The sequence below is a fragment of the Delphinus delphis genome, chromosome 9, assembly GCF_949987515.2.
Source record: "Delphinus delphis chromosome 9, mDelDel1.2, whole genome shotgun sequence".
Classification (NCBI taxonomy): domain Eukaryota; kingdom Metazoa; phylum Chordata; class Mammalia; order Artiodactyla; family Delphinidae; genus Delphinus; species Delphinus delphis.
Genome location: NC_082691.1, coordinates 16,547,520 through 16,559,668, shown reverse-complemented (window position 1 = coordinate 16,559,668; position 12,149 = coordinate 16,547,520). Strand labels below are relative to the sequence as shown.

Here is a 12,149-nt window from a genome sequence, read left to right as displayed (position 1 = left end):
TCTGAAAAGGAGGCTGGGCTGAGCGCCGAATTAAAACTGGTCTTCACACTCTGAACAAGGTGTCAGATTTCGATTGACAACATCCCTTAGGGCTTGGCCTTTCCTTGAAAAGACAGTTTATTTTTAAGGGTCTGGTGAGATTTTGAGTAAAAGGTGATCGGTGAAATTGCTCTTCATCCTAACTGGAGCCCACAAAGAAAGCAAAGAGTTCTGTGATTACTGGTGTAATAAAGACAAAGTTATTATATTTTTCTGCTTAGCAGGAAGGAAATCTGAGGTTTCTTTGAAGGCTTGAGATGTGCTCCTCGGAACTGGAGACTCTGAAATCTCTGATGGCTAATGGTATTTATTTGAGTTCTCTGAATAGTCAAAGCATGAACTAGGTTACCAGAGGGCCCATTTTGACTTGAAAATTCAAAACCAGTATATCCCCATGGCCAGTCTCTCCTTTGTGGTCCAAGACTAGCATTTAAAAATTTTACCATGCAAATAAGCAAAAAGCTTCCATCATTAACAACCCTAGTTTTTTTTTTGTTTTTTTTTTTTGGTACGCGGGCCTCTCACTGTTGCGGCCTCTCCCGTTGTGGAGCACAGGCTCCGGACGCGCAGGCTCAGCGGCCATGGCTCACGGGCCCAGCCGCTCCGCGGCATGTGGGATCGTCCCGGACCGGGGCACGAACCCGTGTCCCCTGCATCGGCAGGCGGACTCTCAACCACTGCGCCACCAGGGAAGCCCAACAACCCTAGTTTAATCCTATATTCCATCAACTACTGCCGCTTCCTCTGCCCATGCTGCCACGGTCGATGGGCACTTTTCAAACCTTAGCTTATTTGTCCTCTTGGCAAAATTGGAGCCTGTTGGCCTCACCCTCCTTGAAATACCTTTATTCTTTGGATGCCGCAACAACTCTTCGCCCTGGTTCTCTTCTGCCCCATCTCCCCCAGCTTCAAACACACCTGCTTATCCAACCAATGCTTGTTATTCTCCCAATAAAAGCTGGCAGCCTACAGCTAGGAAAGAGAGGCGGCAAGATCGTGGCGACTCGGAATTATTTAATACATTGTGTTTTCCTTAGTAAATCTGTTCAATAGAACTTTCGAGCTCTTGAAATGTGACTGAGGAAGTGAACTGTTTTAACTTAAGTTAATTGAAATGGCCACAATGTGGAGAATGGCTACCATATTGGACAGTGTAATGCAGAGTCTTGCAACACCAAGGGTGGTCCATGGTGCATGGTCCATGGCACCAGCAGCTTGTGAAACACCTGGGTACCCGTGAGAAAGTCAGACTCTCAGGTCCTACCCCAGACCTAATGAATCAGAATCTGCATCTTAACCAGATCGCCAAGTGATTCATAAGCACAATAACATTTGAGAAACATTGCTTAGAATGTTTAACTTTAAAGCACTATAGTGACAGACACCTGTTTATATCCTAGTACAGCTTGTGGATATTACTATACCCTGAAGAAGGTTCCTTTGGTGAATTTTTGCCAAGTCCTTCTTGACACATCAATCAGATCCTTTGTTAATCATATCTTGATTGAAGTCCCTCTGGATATCAAAATACTAAGATAATTCTTTTATTTCAGAAAGCAGTTGAGTTTAATCTATTGATCTGAACTACAGCTCATTCTTCCGTCTAGCGTGTAGCATGTGTTAGTAAAACCGCTACTCCCTTTCCTTTGTTCTGAGGAAGTATTATCTTCCTTTCATAAAGGAGTAGAATACAGAAGAGAAAAAAAATTAAACCACATTGTACGGTAACCTCCAAAGAGGTAAACAGCTTGACTGGGAAATCAGATCACTCCCTGAGGTACGTGACAAGATTCATACAAAGCACGTAAAGATCTGAAGCTAAAAAGAAGATCAGAGGAAAAGTTTATGTTGAACAAAATGTTTCCTCATTCTTGATTGAATGTCTCCATGCTCTGGGATGCTTCCAAGTGTTATGAGACTCAATCAGCTAAAAAAGAGACAAGACTCTTTGGAATATGGTAAAGCTTCCAGATGTAGTGGCCTGGGAAATGGTCACTTCGGGCAACAGGGCAGGTCAAGAAAGGAGGGTGGGCCGGGAGTCACAGATGCAGGGCATCTGTGTGGCCTCTACTCAGGCTGCCTCTTTGGCCTCAGTTCCTTCTGTAAAATTTAGCACTTGGGTTCGTTAGACCCTCTTTTAGGTCAATTCCAGCTCTTACGTTCAACCCTAGTCCCTGAAAACTTAAAAGAATGAAGTTAAAATGATTAAGTTGTTATCTCCAAAAGAAGGATTATTCCACAGCCACTTTCAGAAAATCATGTACATTTATACATTCATTCAACAAACATTGAATTCATTCAACAAGTATGCGCTGCACACTGATCTGGGCACTGGGAAGTGACAATGACAGTGCAGTTAGGGTCAGTGAAATCCATCTTAGGAAAGTGGTAAATAAATCGGTAACTGCTAATTCTCAAACCTTGTTTACATGCCCAAGCCACTGACTGAGACTTTGAAATGCCAGGCAGTGTTCTCTGTTTGATCTAAGGTCCAAAAACTAAGTACACAGCATATCCTTATATATGTTAGAGGGGGTATATCTCAGCGGAACAGAAGGCAGGCGATAGACCGATAACGAACAATTAAGAAATTAAAACACCTCATGGAAAATCACATGCAAAGACTTCAACCAGGGCAATGTGGTGGTCCCTGAGCAGTTGCCTAACCCTGTGGCAGTCAGAGAGGGCTTCTCAGAGGTGGTAACACCAACGCTGAGAACAGAATGACAAGAGGCAGCCTGACATGTTGAAGTGATAAAAGCACTCCGGGCAGAGAGACCCACAGATGCAAAATACACAATGTATTTGGGTGGGCTCGAGGAGCAAAAAGAAACCAGAGAGACGGAGCATAGCATAGTGTAAGCTGAGGTCAACAGAGGGCTTCATAGACCAGCATAAATCCCTCTCTGCCTTTATTAGAGTTTTTTCCTTAATGTCTAACCTTAATCTCTCTTGTTTTACTTAAAATCGGTTATCCTTTTATCAGATGTAGGGAACACTGTGTCAGGACAACATACACATTTATACATGTTTAAAGACCAATATCCAGGGCTCTCGACCATCCAAGGCTTTTGGGTGCCAACTCTGGTTTCATTATTTGCGACCATATCTATACTAGAAAATAAATGCCAGAAAATGTTTAATTTAGGAAAAACAGGTTTCCTACAACATGCTTGTTTGATATGCTTCAGTCTGTGTGGCGTCTGAAGATGCAGAGATGCTGCCCTGGGTCACCTTCCTCAGGGGGAGGAGTGGGAGGGACAGAAGGGCCTCCGGGGCCTCCATCTCCCATCTGGGAAATAAGGGGAGGGCTGGAAGGCGCTGTCCGGACTCCTCTCATTTCAAATCTCACTGTCTCCATGAAGGAAAGTTCCATTGTATCTGAGAGAGACCAAGGGAGCTAGACATAATCACAAAGGGAGAGAACTGAAGAGAGGAACTAGAATGCAGGTCCTAGAGTGAGGAGAGGTCCAAGGCCCAGGTGCTGCCTTGAATATCCAGGTCAGCTGAGCCTTTGTGTGTTTTGGATCAGACAGGGCACCAAGCCTGGCATTTCAGTGTCTTGGCTAATGATTTAGGAGTGTAAACAGCTTTGAGAATTAGCAGTTGCAGATTTTATTACCACTTTCCTAAGGACATTTCACAGTAGCAATTTAACAACTCTAGAAAGACAAGCGACCCGCACCCCATTCTTTCAGGAGCAGAGACTGCCCACCAAATGGCCATCTCAAAGGGCACCTCCCATGAAGGGGGAAGATGGGGCAAGATGGTGGCATCTCCAGCAGCATCTGCTTTGGACCTTCTCCTGCAGAGGACAGACGAACTTTTCCTTCTGAAAACCCACTTAGGCTTATCACCAATGCTAATGTCTTACTTTAATGGTTTGTCTGAGGGGCAAGCTATATTTAAAGAAGAATTTTAATTCTCTAGGATTTTAAAATATACTTCTATTTAAAGATTAAGGTCCATTCCAAAAATAAGATTCCAGATATCACAGAGAAGTAGATGGAAAATTAAGCTGTTGATTGTTAATGTGTCTGCAAGAGACAATCTCAAGTTTACCACGCATGCATCATGCAGTGGACATGAAGGCTTGGAATGGGGTATGTATTTTTCATCCTTATCTGCTTTCTAAATAGGCCTGTGACCTTGTGGTAATTTTCTAAACCTCTGAATTGTGGTGGTTTCCTCTGTTAAATTACAGGGTCATAAAGAAGACATACAGATGGCCAAGTGGCACATGAAAAGTTGCTCAACATCACTTGTTATTAGAGAAATGCAGATCAAAACTACAATGAGGCATCACCTCACAGTGGTCAGAATGGCCATCATCAAAAAGTCTACAAACAATAAATGCTGGAGAGGGTGTGGAGAAAAGGAACCCTCGTGCACTGTTGGTGGGAAGGTAAATTGGTACAGCCACTGTGGAAAACAGTATGGAGGTTCCTCAAAACACTAAAAATAGAGCTACCATATGATTCAGCAATCCCACTCCTGGGCATATATCCAAAGAAAACCATAATTTGAAAAAATACACACACCCCAATATTCACTGCAGCACTATTTACAATAGCCAAGACATGGAAGCAACCTCAACCTAAATGTCCATCAACAGATGAATGGATAAAGAAGATGTGGTACACATAACAATGGACTATTACTCAGCCATAAAAAAGAATGAAATAATACCATTTGCAGCAACATGGAAGGACCTAGAGATTGTCATACTAAGTGAAGTAAGTCGTACAGAGAAAGACAAATATCATATGATATCACTTCCATGCAGAATCTAAAAAAAGATACAAATGAACTTATTTACAAAACAGAAACAGACTCAGAGACTTGGAAAACTAACTTATGGTTACCAAAGGGGAAATAATGGAGGGGAAGGATAAATTAGGAGTTTAGGATTAACATATACACACTATTATATACAAAATAATCAACAATGACCAACTGTATAGCACAGGGAACTCTACTCAGTATTCTGTATTAACCTATTTGGGAAAATAATCTGAAAAAGAATAGTTATATGCATATGTGTAACTGACTCACTGTGCTGTATACCTGAAACTAACACAACATTGTAAATCAACTATACTGCAATAAATCATATTTTCTCTAAGAAAAAAAAAGGTTGTACTGTACTGAACTGGGTAATGTCTAAGCTCTCAAACTAAGGTTTTGTTATTTTCTTAAAAATCTTGATACTCCTGAATGAAAAGAACTGAATTCTGAGTGTAGTGAGAAAAACAAAATTAAATACAAGCATTCTTCTAGATGTGTTTTAAACATAATATACACACATTTTAGTACTTTGAATTCCTTATATTGTCAGTGTGAATGCTATCAATTTGTGTGCTGGCTATAGTTCTGAATTATAGCCGATTTTTATTTTTAGGCTCCACTGTTGGTCACATCTATCTTGTTTCCCAGTTAGTCCTTCGTCAGAGAAGCAACCTCTAAATATAGCATGGTTTCTATGGGAACATACTTTATCCCAAAGATTCCAGGAAACACATTTTATCTGAAAAATGAGACCTGCCAGACAATATGTCAAAATCCAGGCCTACAACCCAGATTTCGTATTTTTGAAATAATTTGATTTAAGGCGAGATGTTTAAAATGGGTTGAAAAATTGGTTCCATGAGAAATTTCCCAGCTGAGTTGAATTGGTACAAATTTGCTTTTGACAGTAAGATTTGGAAATCCCATCTTATATTGAGCGTTTTTCTTGAAATAATTAAGCATATGGCTCTATTAGGTTTAGATTCTGTTGTTTTGTATCTCTGTGGCTACAAGCACTTTTGGGTGATCATCTAGCAGATGGCGTAGGAGGAGATGATATTCATTCTTTCTGAAGCAAATGAAAATTTTATCAAGTTGTTACCTATATGTAGTCCATAATGAGTTTGCTTTACAGTTGACAGTTTTGGTCCTTTTGAATTCCTGTAGCTGAACCGTAATATGATTTGGGGCTGAATTTGCCCGCAACTGTTGAAGGCATGTTGGTCTCTTTCATCTTTAGGTGTACTAAACCCAACTTCCTTAAAATTATGCTTTGAGGTCTTAGCACAGCTCAAGGTGACTATGAAGTTAGAACAGGAAGTGAGAAGACTGATGTAAGAAGATTTACTTTTGAGAAAAAACGTGCCGTCTTGTGGAAGTTACATCACCAGACGGTCGAGCTTCAAAAGGAACCATATCTCCAAATGGCAGTTACTGAGAGAAGGGAGTCTTGGAAAGTGAAAGCCAGAGATATAAATATGTTGAGTTTACTGTTGAGAATATAAAAATCTCACAGAAAGTACTCCACTCCGTCATTCTTATACTGAATATGAAACATTTTGGATACAAGTGTGATAAGAAAGAGCATTGGGAAAAAAAATTCTAAGTTTTTCATGTTAATAAGAAAAGTTACTGCAAATAAGTCATTGATAGTGAAAATGAAAGTCTTAGAATACTTTGAATCTGTCTCACCACTAGCTGCTGAGCTACACATCCGTTTGTGGCCCAGATGGTTTATCTGGGTCCTCCATCTTGACTGGTTAACTTTGGAAGACCTCAGTCTAAAGCTTGAGCTCTTTGCCAGTTCATTATTCATCCCATGACCTTTCTTGACTGGAGACTTGATTCTAGCAAACCGTTCTTATTACCTGTTCTGATGTAGATCACCAGCAAATGATCAAAGTGCCTTGTGTCTTCCACCAGCAGCAGATCATAAGAGGAAAACAACAAGTAAGTAGTTTGGGTGTTCATTTAAATGTTTCTGCATAGGAAACAGATCTAGAAATTTCAGTACTTGCTTTTTTTTTTTAATTTATTTTTATTGGAGTATAGTTGCTTTACAATGCTGTGTTAGTTTCTACTGTACAGCAAAGTGAATCAGCTATATGTATACATATATCCCCTCTTTTTTGGATTTCCTTCCCATTTAGGTCACCACAGAGCACTGAGTAGAGTGCTATACAGTAGGTTCTCATTAGTTATCTATTTTATATATAGTATCAATAGTGTACATATGTCAATCCCAATCTCCTAATTCATTCCACCACCCCGCTTCCCCCCTTGGTATCCATACGTTTGATCTCTACATCTGTGTCTCTTTTTCTGCTTTGCAAATAGGATCATCTATACCATTTTTCTAGATTCCGTATATATGTGTTAATATATGATATTTGGTTTTCTCTTTCTGACTTATTTTACTCTGTATGACAGTTTCCAGGTCCATCCACGTCTCTACAAATGACCCAATTTCATTCCTTTTTATGGCTGAGTAATAGTCTCAGTACTTGGTTTTTTAAATTAATCTATTTATTTGTTTGTTGAGTTTTTGAATTTTATTTTTTTATACAGCAGGTTCTTATTAGTTACCCATTTTATACATATTAGTGTATATATGTCAATCCCTATCTCCCAGTTCATCCCACCCCGCTTCCCCCCTTGGTATCCATACATTTGATCTCTACGTCTGTGTCTCTTTTTCTGCTTTGCAAATAGGATCATCTATACCATTTTTCCAGATTCCATATATATGTGTTAATACACGATATTTGTTTTTCTCTTTCTGACTTATTTCACTCTGTATGACAGTTTCCATGTCCATCCACATCTCTACAAATGACCCAATTTCATTCCGTTTTATGGCTGAGTAATAGTCTCAGCGCTTGGTTTTCATGAGCAAAAGTTTCCAGGGGATGGTGGTCGTAATGGTAAGGTCCTGAGAGCAAGGAAAGTGATGATCCAACTCCTCCCTTCCCTATGAGTTTATCTCAATGCATTTAAATACTTATAGCATGATTCTGAGAGGTAACTAAAAAAGGATGGCATTGTATGTTTATGATATATCTTTGTGTACATTATAGAGGTAGAAGTGGCATTGACGCTTTGATGACCTAGTTCCTGTCAGGGAATTTGTTGGGTCTTTAGACATGCAATTTAACTTACTTCTCATAACATCCTTACAAAATAGATCTCATTCCCATATTTGTGACTGAAGAGGCAACTTCAGTGTTAATTATTTGTCCCATTATTAGCCAGCTAATAACCTATTTCCAAACGTCACACTGCCTTGGCAGTTGTGTCCATTTAAACCAGTGGGACCTGATAAATTATTTAAGTTTTCCTTTCTTTAAGGTCATATCAAACTTAAATCTTGTCTGCTTGGACTTGAGGACTACCAAAATTTTAAAACTAAGTCAGTAGTATGGCATTTGTTGTTCATAAGTCACATAAAACTATTTTGTTTCATACAAAAAGTGTACAGGCATTATGCATTTTATATATATATATGTGTGTGTATATATATATATACGTATATATATATATATATATATATATATAGTTTGCTAAAATGCATATTTCAGCACATAAAGCTTAGATTGTTATGCAAATTATAATTGTATTTCTAAGTTACAATAAAATCTTATTTGAGGGTAGTCAATGAATGTGACAGGTCCAATATAATTTTTCATAAATGAAAATTTAGTTATTCTAAGAAGATTCCATAGCAGCAGAAGAAAAATTCTAAGATATTTAGACGTTCACTGTGGAATAACTTCTCCCTCAGATACAAACGCTCAGACTCTGCTTCTGGCCAGGTGGGCAGCAGATACGTGAGGAAAATGGACACAGATCCTTCCAGAGAGAAAAGTCTGATCTGTTGATGCCTGGGTCTAATACCATCTGATCAAAGGTCTGAAAAAGTTTGCTTTTAATTGTAGGATATTTATTAAATGCTTAATAATGCAACAACAATTTTATGTCACATAACTGTGTATCTGCCCTATGTAGACTAAGGAGAAAGTGGTAAATAATGTCTTTTTGCTTTTGTTATTTCGCCTTAAGAATCATAACTTTATGTGGCTTTTTTTTTTTTCAGTTATAAAGCTGTCTCAAATGCACTGGCTCATTTCATTTTCCAGTGACAAAGGCAGTGTGACCCTTTGCATTTCATAGCCAGAGCTCCGTGAGGCCAGGAGACTTATACACACCCTAAGAGCAACCAAATGGCCAAGTGACACTTAGAAGCAGGAAAGCACATTGCCAAGCAGTCTGCCTCTCTGCTATATGATCACTATCCCTTATGCATCCGTACCTGAAAAACTTAAGTGAAAGCTAAACAGAACCGACCCCCGAACCCCAACTTTTTACCAAAATGTAACATACCAGTCCAGGAAAAGTTTCAGAGTTTGGAAGAAGAGTGCAGGTAATATGTATATTATATGCTGCTCTTTGCCCCAAAGCTGTTCACAGGAAAAAAATATATATATATATATATATTTTTTTTTTTTTAATTTTTATTTTATTTTATTTTATTTTTGCGGTACGCAGGCCTCTCACTGTCGTGGCCTCTCCCGTTGCAGAGCACAGGCTCCGGACGCGCAGGCTCAGCGGCCATGGCTCACGGGCCCAGCCGCTCCGCGGCATGTGGGATCCTCCCGGACCGGGGTACGAACCGCGTCTCCTGCATCGGCAGGCGGACTCCCAACCACTGCGCCACCAGGGAAGCCCAGGAAATATTTTAAAGTGTCTGATATACCTTCTTCCAATAATTACATGTGATTTACATGGTCTTCTCTGCAGTATCTCAAACTGGATTTTCTGACAATAGGAGGGACGGCTTTTACAGATCTGAGATGAACGAGTGTTGCGTGTATACGGACCCTGCCTTTATTTAAAATTTATTTTGTTCATCATCAATTTTTTTGCATTAATTTTTTTAAAAATATCGCATTAGACTACTATTTATTTTGATGACCGAGTCTCTAGCCGTTCCTTAAACTTTATGCCAGAGGCTAATATGTCCTATGCTCATCCCCGCCCTGGTATGTGAGTTTAGACATATCTGTGAATAGAATGCCTGAGTGCAGTTACAAGTTTTATGTACAGACAGTCTTATTTTTGTCATTTTGTTTCACTCTCTCTGTCTCTTCAATATCTTTGGGTAATTAAGACGAGTCTCTGACAATACTTATTGGGTACCCAGTTTTAGGCTTGTAAACAGTGGGCTGGGATGGCAAAACAAGACTATTCATGTGCAGTTGCTGTGCAGTTTCAATATATCCACTCTAATTTTGTAAAACTTTTGATTTAGGGGTTTATGGTCTTCTAAGCATTTTGTGGTGAAATATGGAGCCGATCAATACAACCGCCCTGTCAAACGCTTCCAACATAGACCTGGGCCGCTGCGACAGGCACTGCAGGACGATTCTCATAACACTCCACGGCGCGGTTCTGCTGGGAGGTGCTGCAGGAGCTATTACGATGTCTTGTATGACGCCAAGAAGGAACAGCCAATCAGTGATTGCCACCATCGTTCTCAACATCATAGTGCTACACTCCATCCTCCTGGTCAGCCTTCCCTTTCGTCTCAGCTAGTATATATCAGTCGTCTGGGAGTTTGGATTCTTCACCTGCCGATTGGTTAGCAGCATAATATATGGTCATATGTACTTCACCTTAGCTTTCTTTCTTTTTTTTTTTTGCAGTACGCGGGCCTCTCACTGTTGTGGCCTCTCCCATTGCGGAGCACAGGCTCCGGACACGCAGGCTCTGCGGCCATGGCTCACGGGCCCAGCCGCTCTGCGGCATGTGGGATCTTCCCGGACCGGGGCACGAACCTGCGTCCCCTGCATCGGCAGGTGGACTCTCAACCACTGCGCCACCAGGGAAGCCCCCACCTTTGCTTTCAATGTGGCCATCATCATACTCCGATTGCTCATGTATTTTAAGAAACTCCAAATGCAGCAGTTCCAAAAGTACCATGCGGTGGTTTTAAGCATGATTATTTGGATGGTGGGTGGTGTGATTTTTTTTGCCAATATGTTTTTTACAATATGGCACCCATCCAAGTTACTCAGAACAACGACGCTTTGAGTTCTACAGAGACCTCAACCACAGGGAAATGCATTATCTTGAACTACTCTACGATCATCATTATGATGACAACAGTTGCGACCCTCTTTCTGATACAGATGGGGGTTATCGTTCAACTGGTAAAGACTCTTTGGCCAGACATGTGGGCCCATCAAGAATGCAGAGCTCAAATCCAGAGCTTCTTCTTCCTCCTCGTAATAGTGGTCTGTTTTGTACCCCACCATGCCTTCCGGGTACATTTCATTCAACATTATTCAGAGATAGAAAATTCTGAGTTAGTTCTTTATAATGAAATTTTTGTTGCTTTAACTACTGCTTGTTGCCTGGATATGCTGTGTTTCGTAGGGGGTGTTATCCACTAAATACTCCTATGTTACTTGCTTTGTAATCAGTTTTTCGCTATTGTGATAAAATAGTTTTGATTTAGTGGGCGCTTCCATGACTTCGAAATTTTTCAAATTCTTGCTCTTAATCATCATCAAAATTATTTTTCCATGAAAAGGTAATGAAGATTGATTGTTTCCCTCTTCTCGGAGAACTGTTATCAGTTCTTCATTAATGAAGAACATGTTTGATCACCTTAACTCTACACAAGTTGACCCCGACCATCCAGACTCAACCCCTACCTCTTTTTTCTTGCGATGTTTACTTCTGCTAAGCACAGCTATTGCCTTTCCCCATGCACTCTCCAGGCTGTTCTCCTCTTTGCATTTACTCCCACTGAGCTTTGATCGTAGAACGTTGTTTCCCTCTATTGCTAAATTATTCTTCAAAGTCCAGAGAACCTGAAGATAAAGCCTCTACAGAAGCCTTAACTTATTCAACTTATCCTCAACTTCTTGAAAATTTCTGATAGCCAGGAAAGCTATGGCCGCTGGCTGTGGTATGTGTAGGAAAGGATTAGCTCAGATAGTCAAGAGACGTAGAGGAAATTCTTTCAGGACTGACGGGGTACTGATGTGGTTTGATTCTGATTAAGGTAGAGAAGGTAGTCAGGAAGCCGAGGTTACGTCCCAGATCTACCTTCCCAGACATGGATCCGTGAAGCAGGAAAAGAAATAGGAAAAAGTGGAAGCCAGCTGGACTTAGTTTAAGCATGATGACAGACTGTTTTAGAGCCATGCCTTTCAGACTGTGGGACTGTCCTTAAGCTGGTTCAAGGCATCCTATATGACCAAGTAGTTTTATACAATTAAAATCAACACTGGTATCAGTTAAAGTCAATAAAACAA

The 12,149-nt window shown here is 40.3% G+C and overlaps 2 protein-coding genes across 3 annotated transcripts in view; one reads left to right on the top strand and one right to left on the bottom strand.

The window, feature by feature from the left end:
- LOC132430910 (calcium-independent phospholipase A2-gamma) overlaps positions 1 to 12,149 on the bottom strand; it is a 134,662-nt gene that overhangs the window by 75,560 nt on the left and 46,953 nt on the right. The window lies entirely within an intron of this gene.
- GPR141 (G protein-coupled receptor 141) lies at positions 10,258 to 11,613 on the top strand. The gene is given in 4 exon segments (XM_060019844.1): positions 10,258 to 10,510; positions 10,733 to 10,851; positions 10,853 to 10,948; positions 10,950 to 11,613. Coding segments are annotated over 4 exon segments (750 nt in total). The 5' UTR covers positions 10,258 to 10,305; the 3' UTR covers positions 11,280 to 11,613.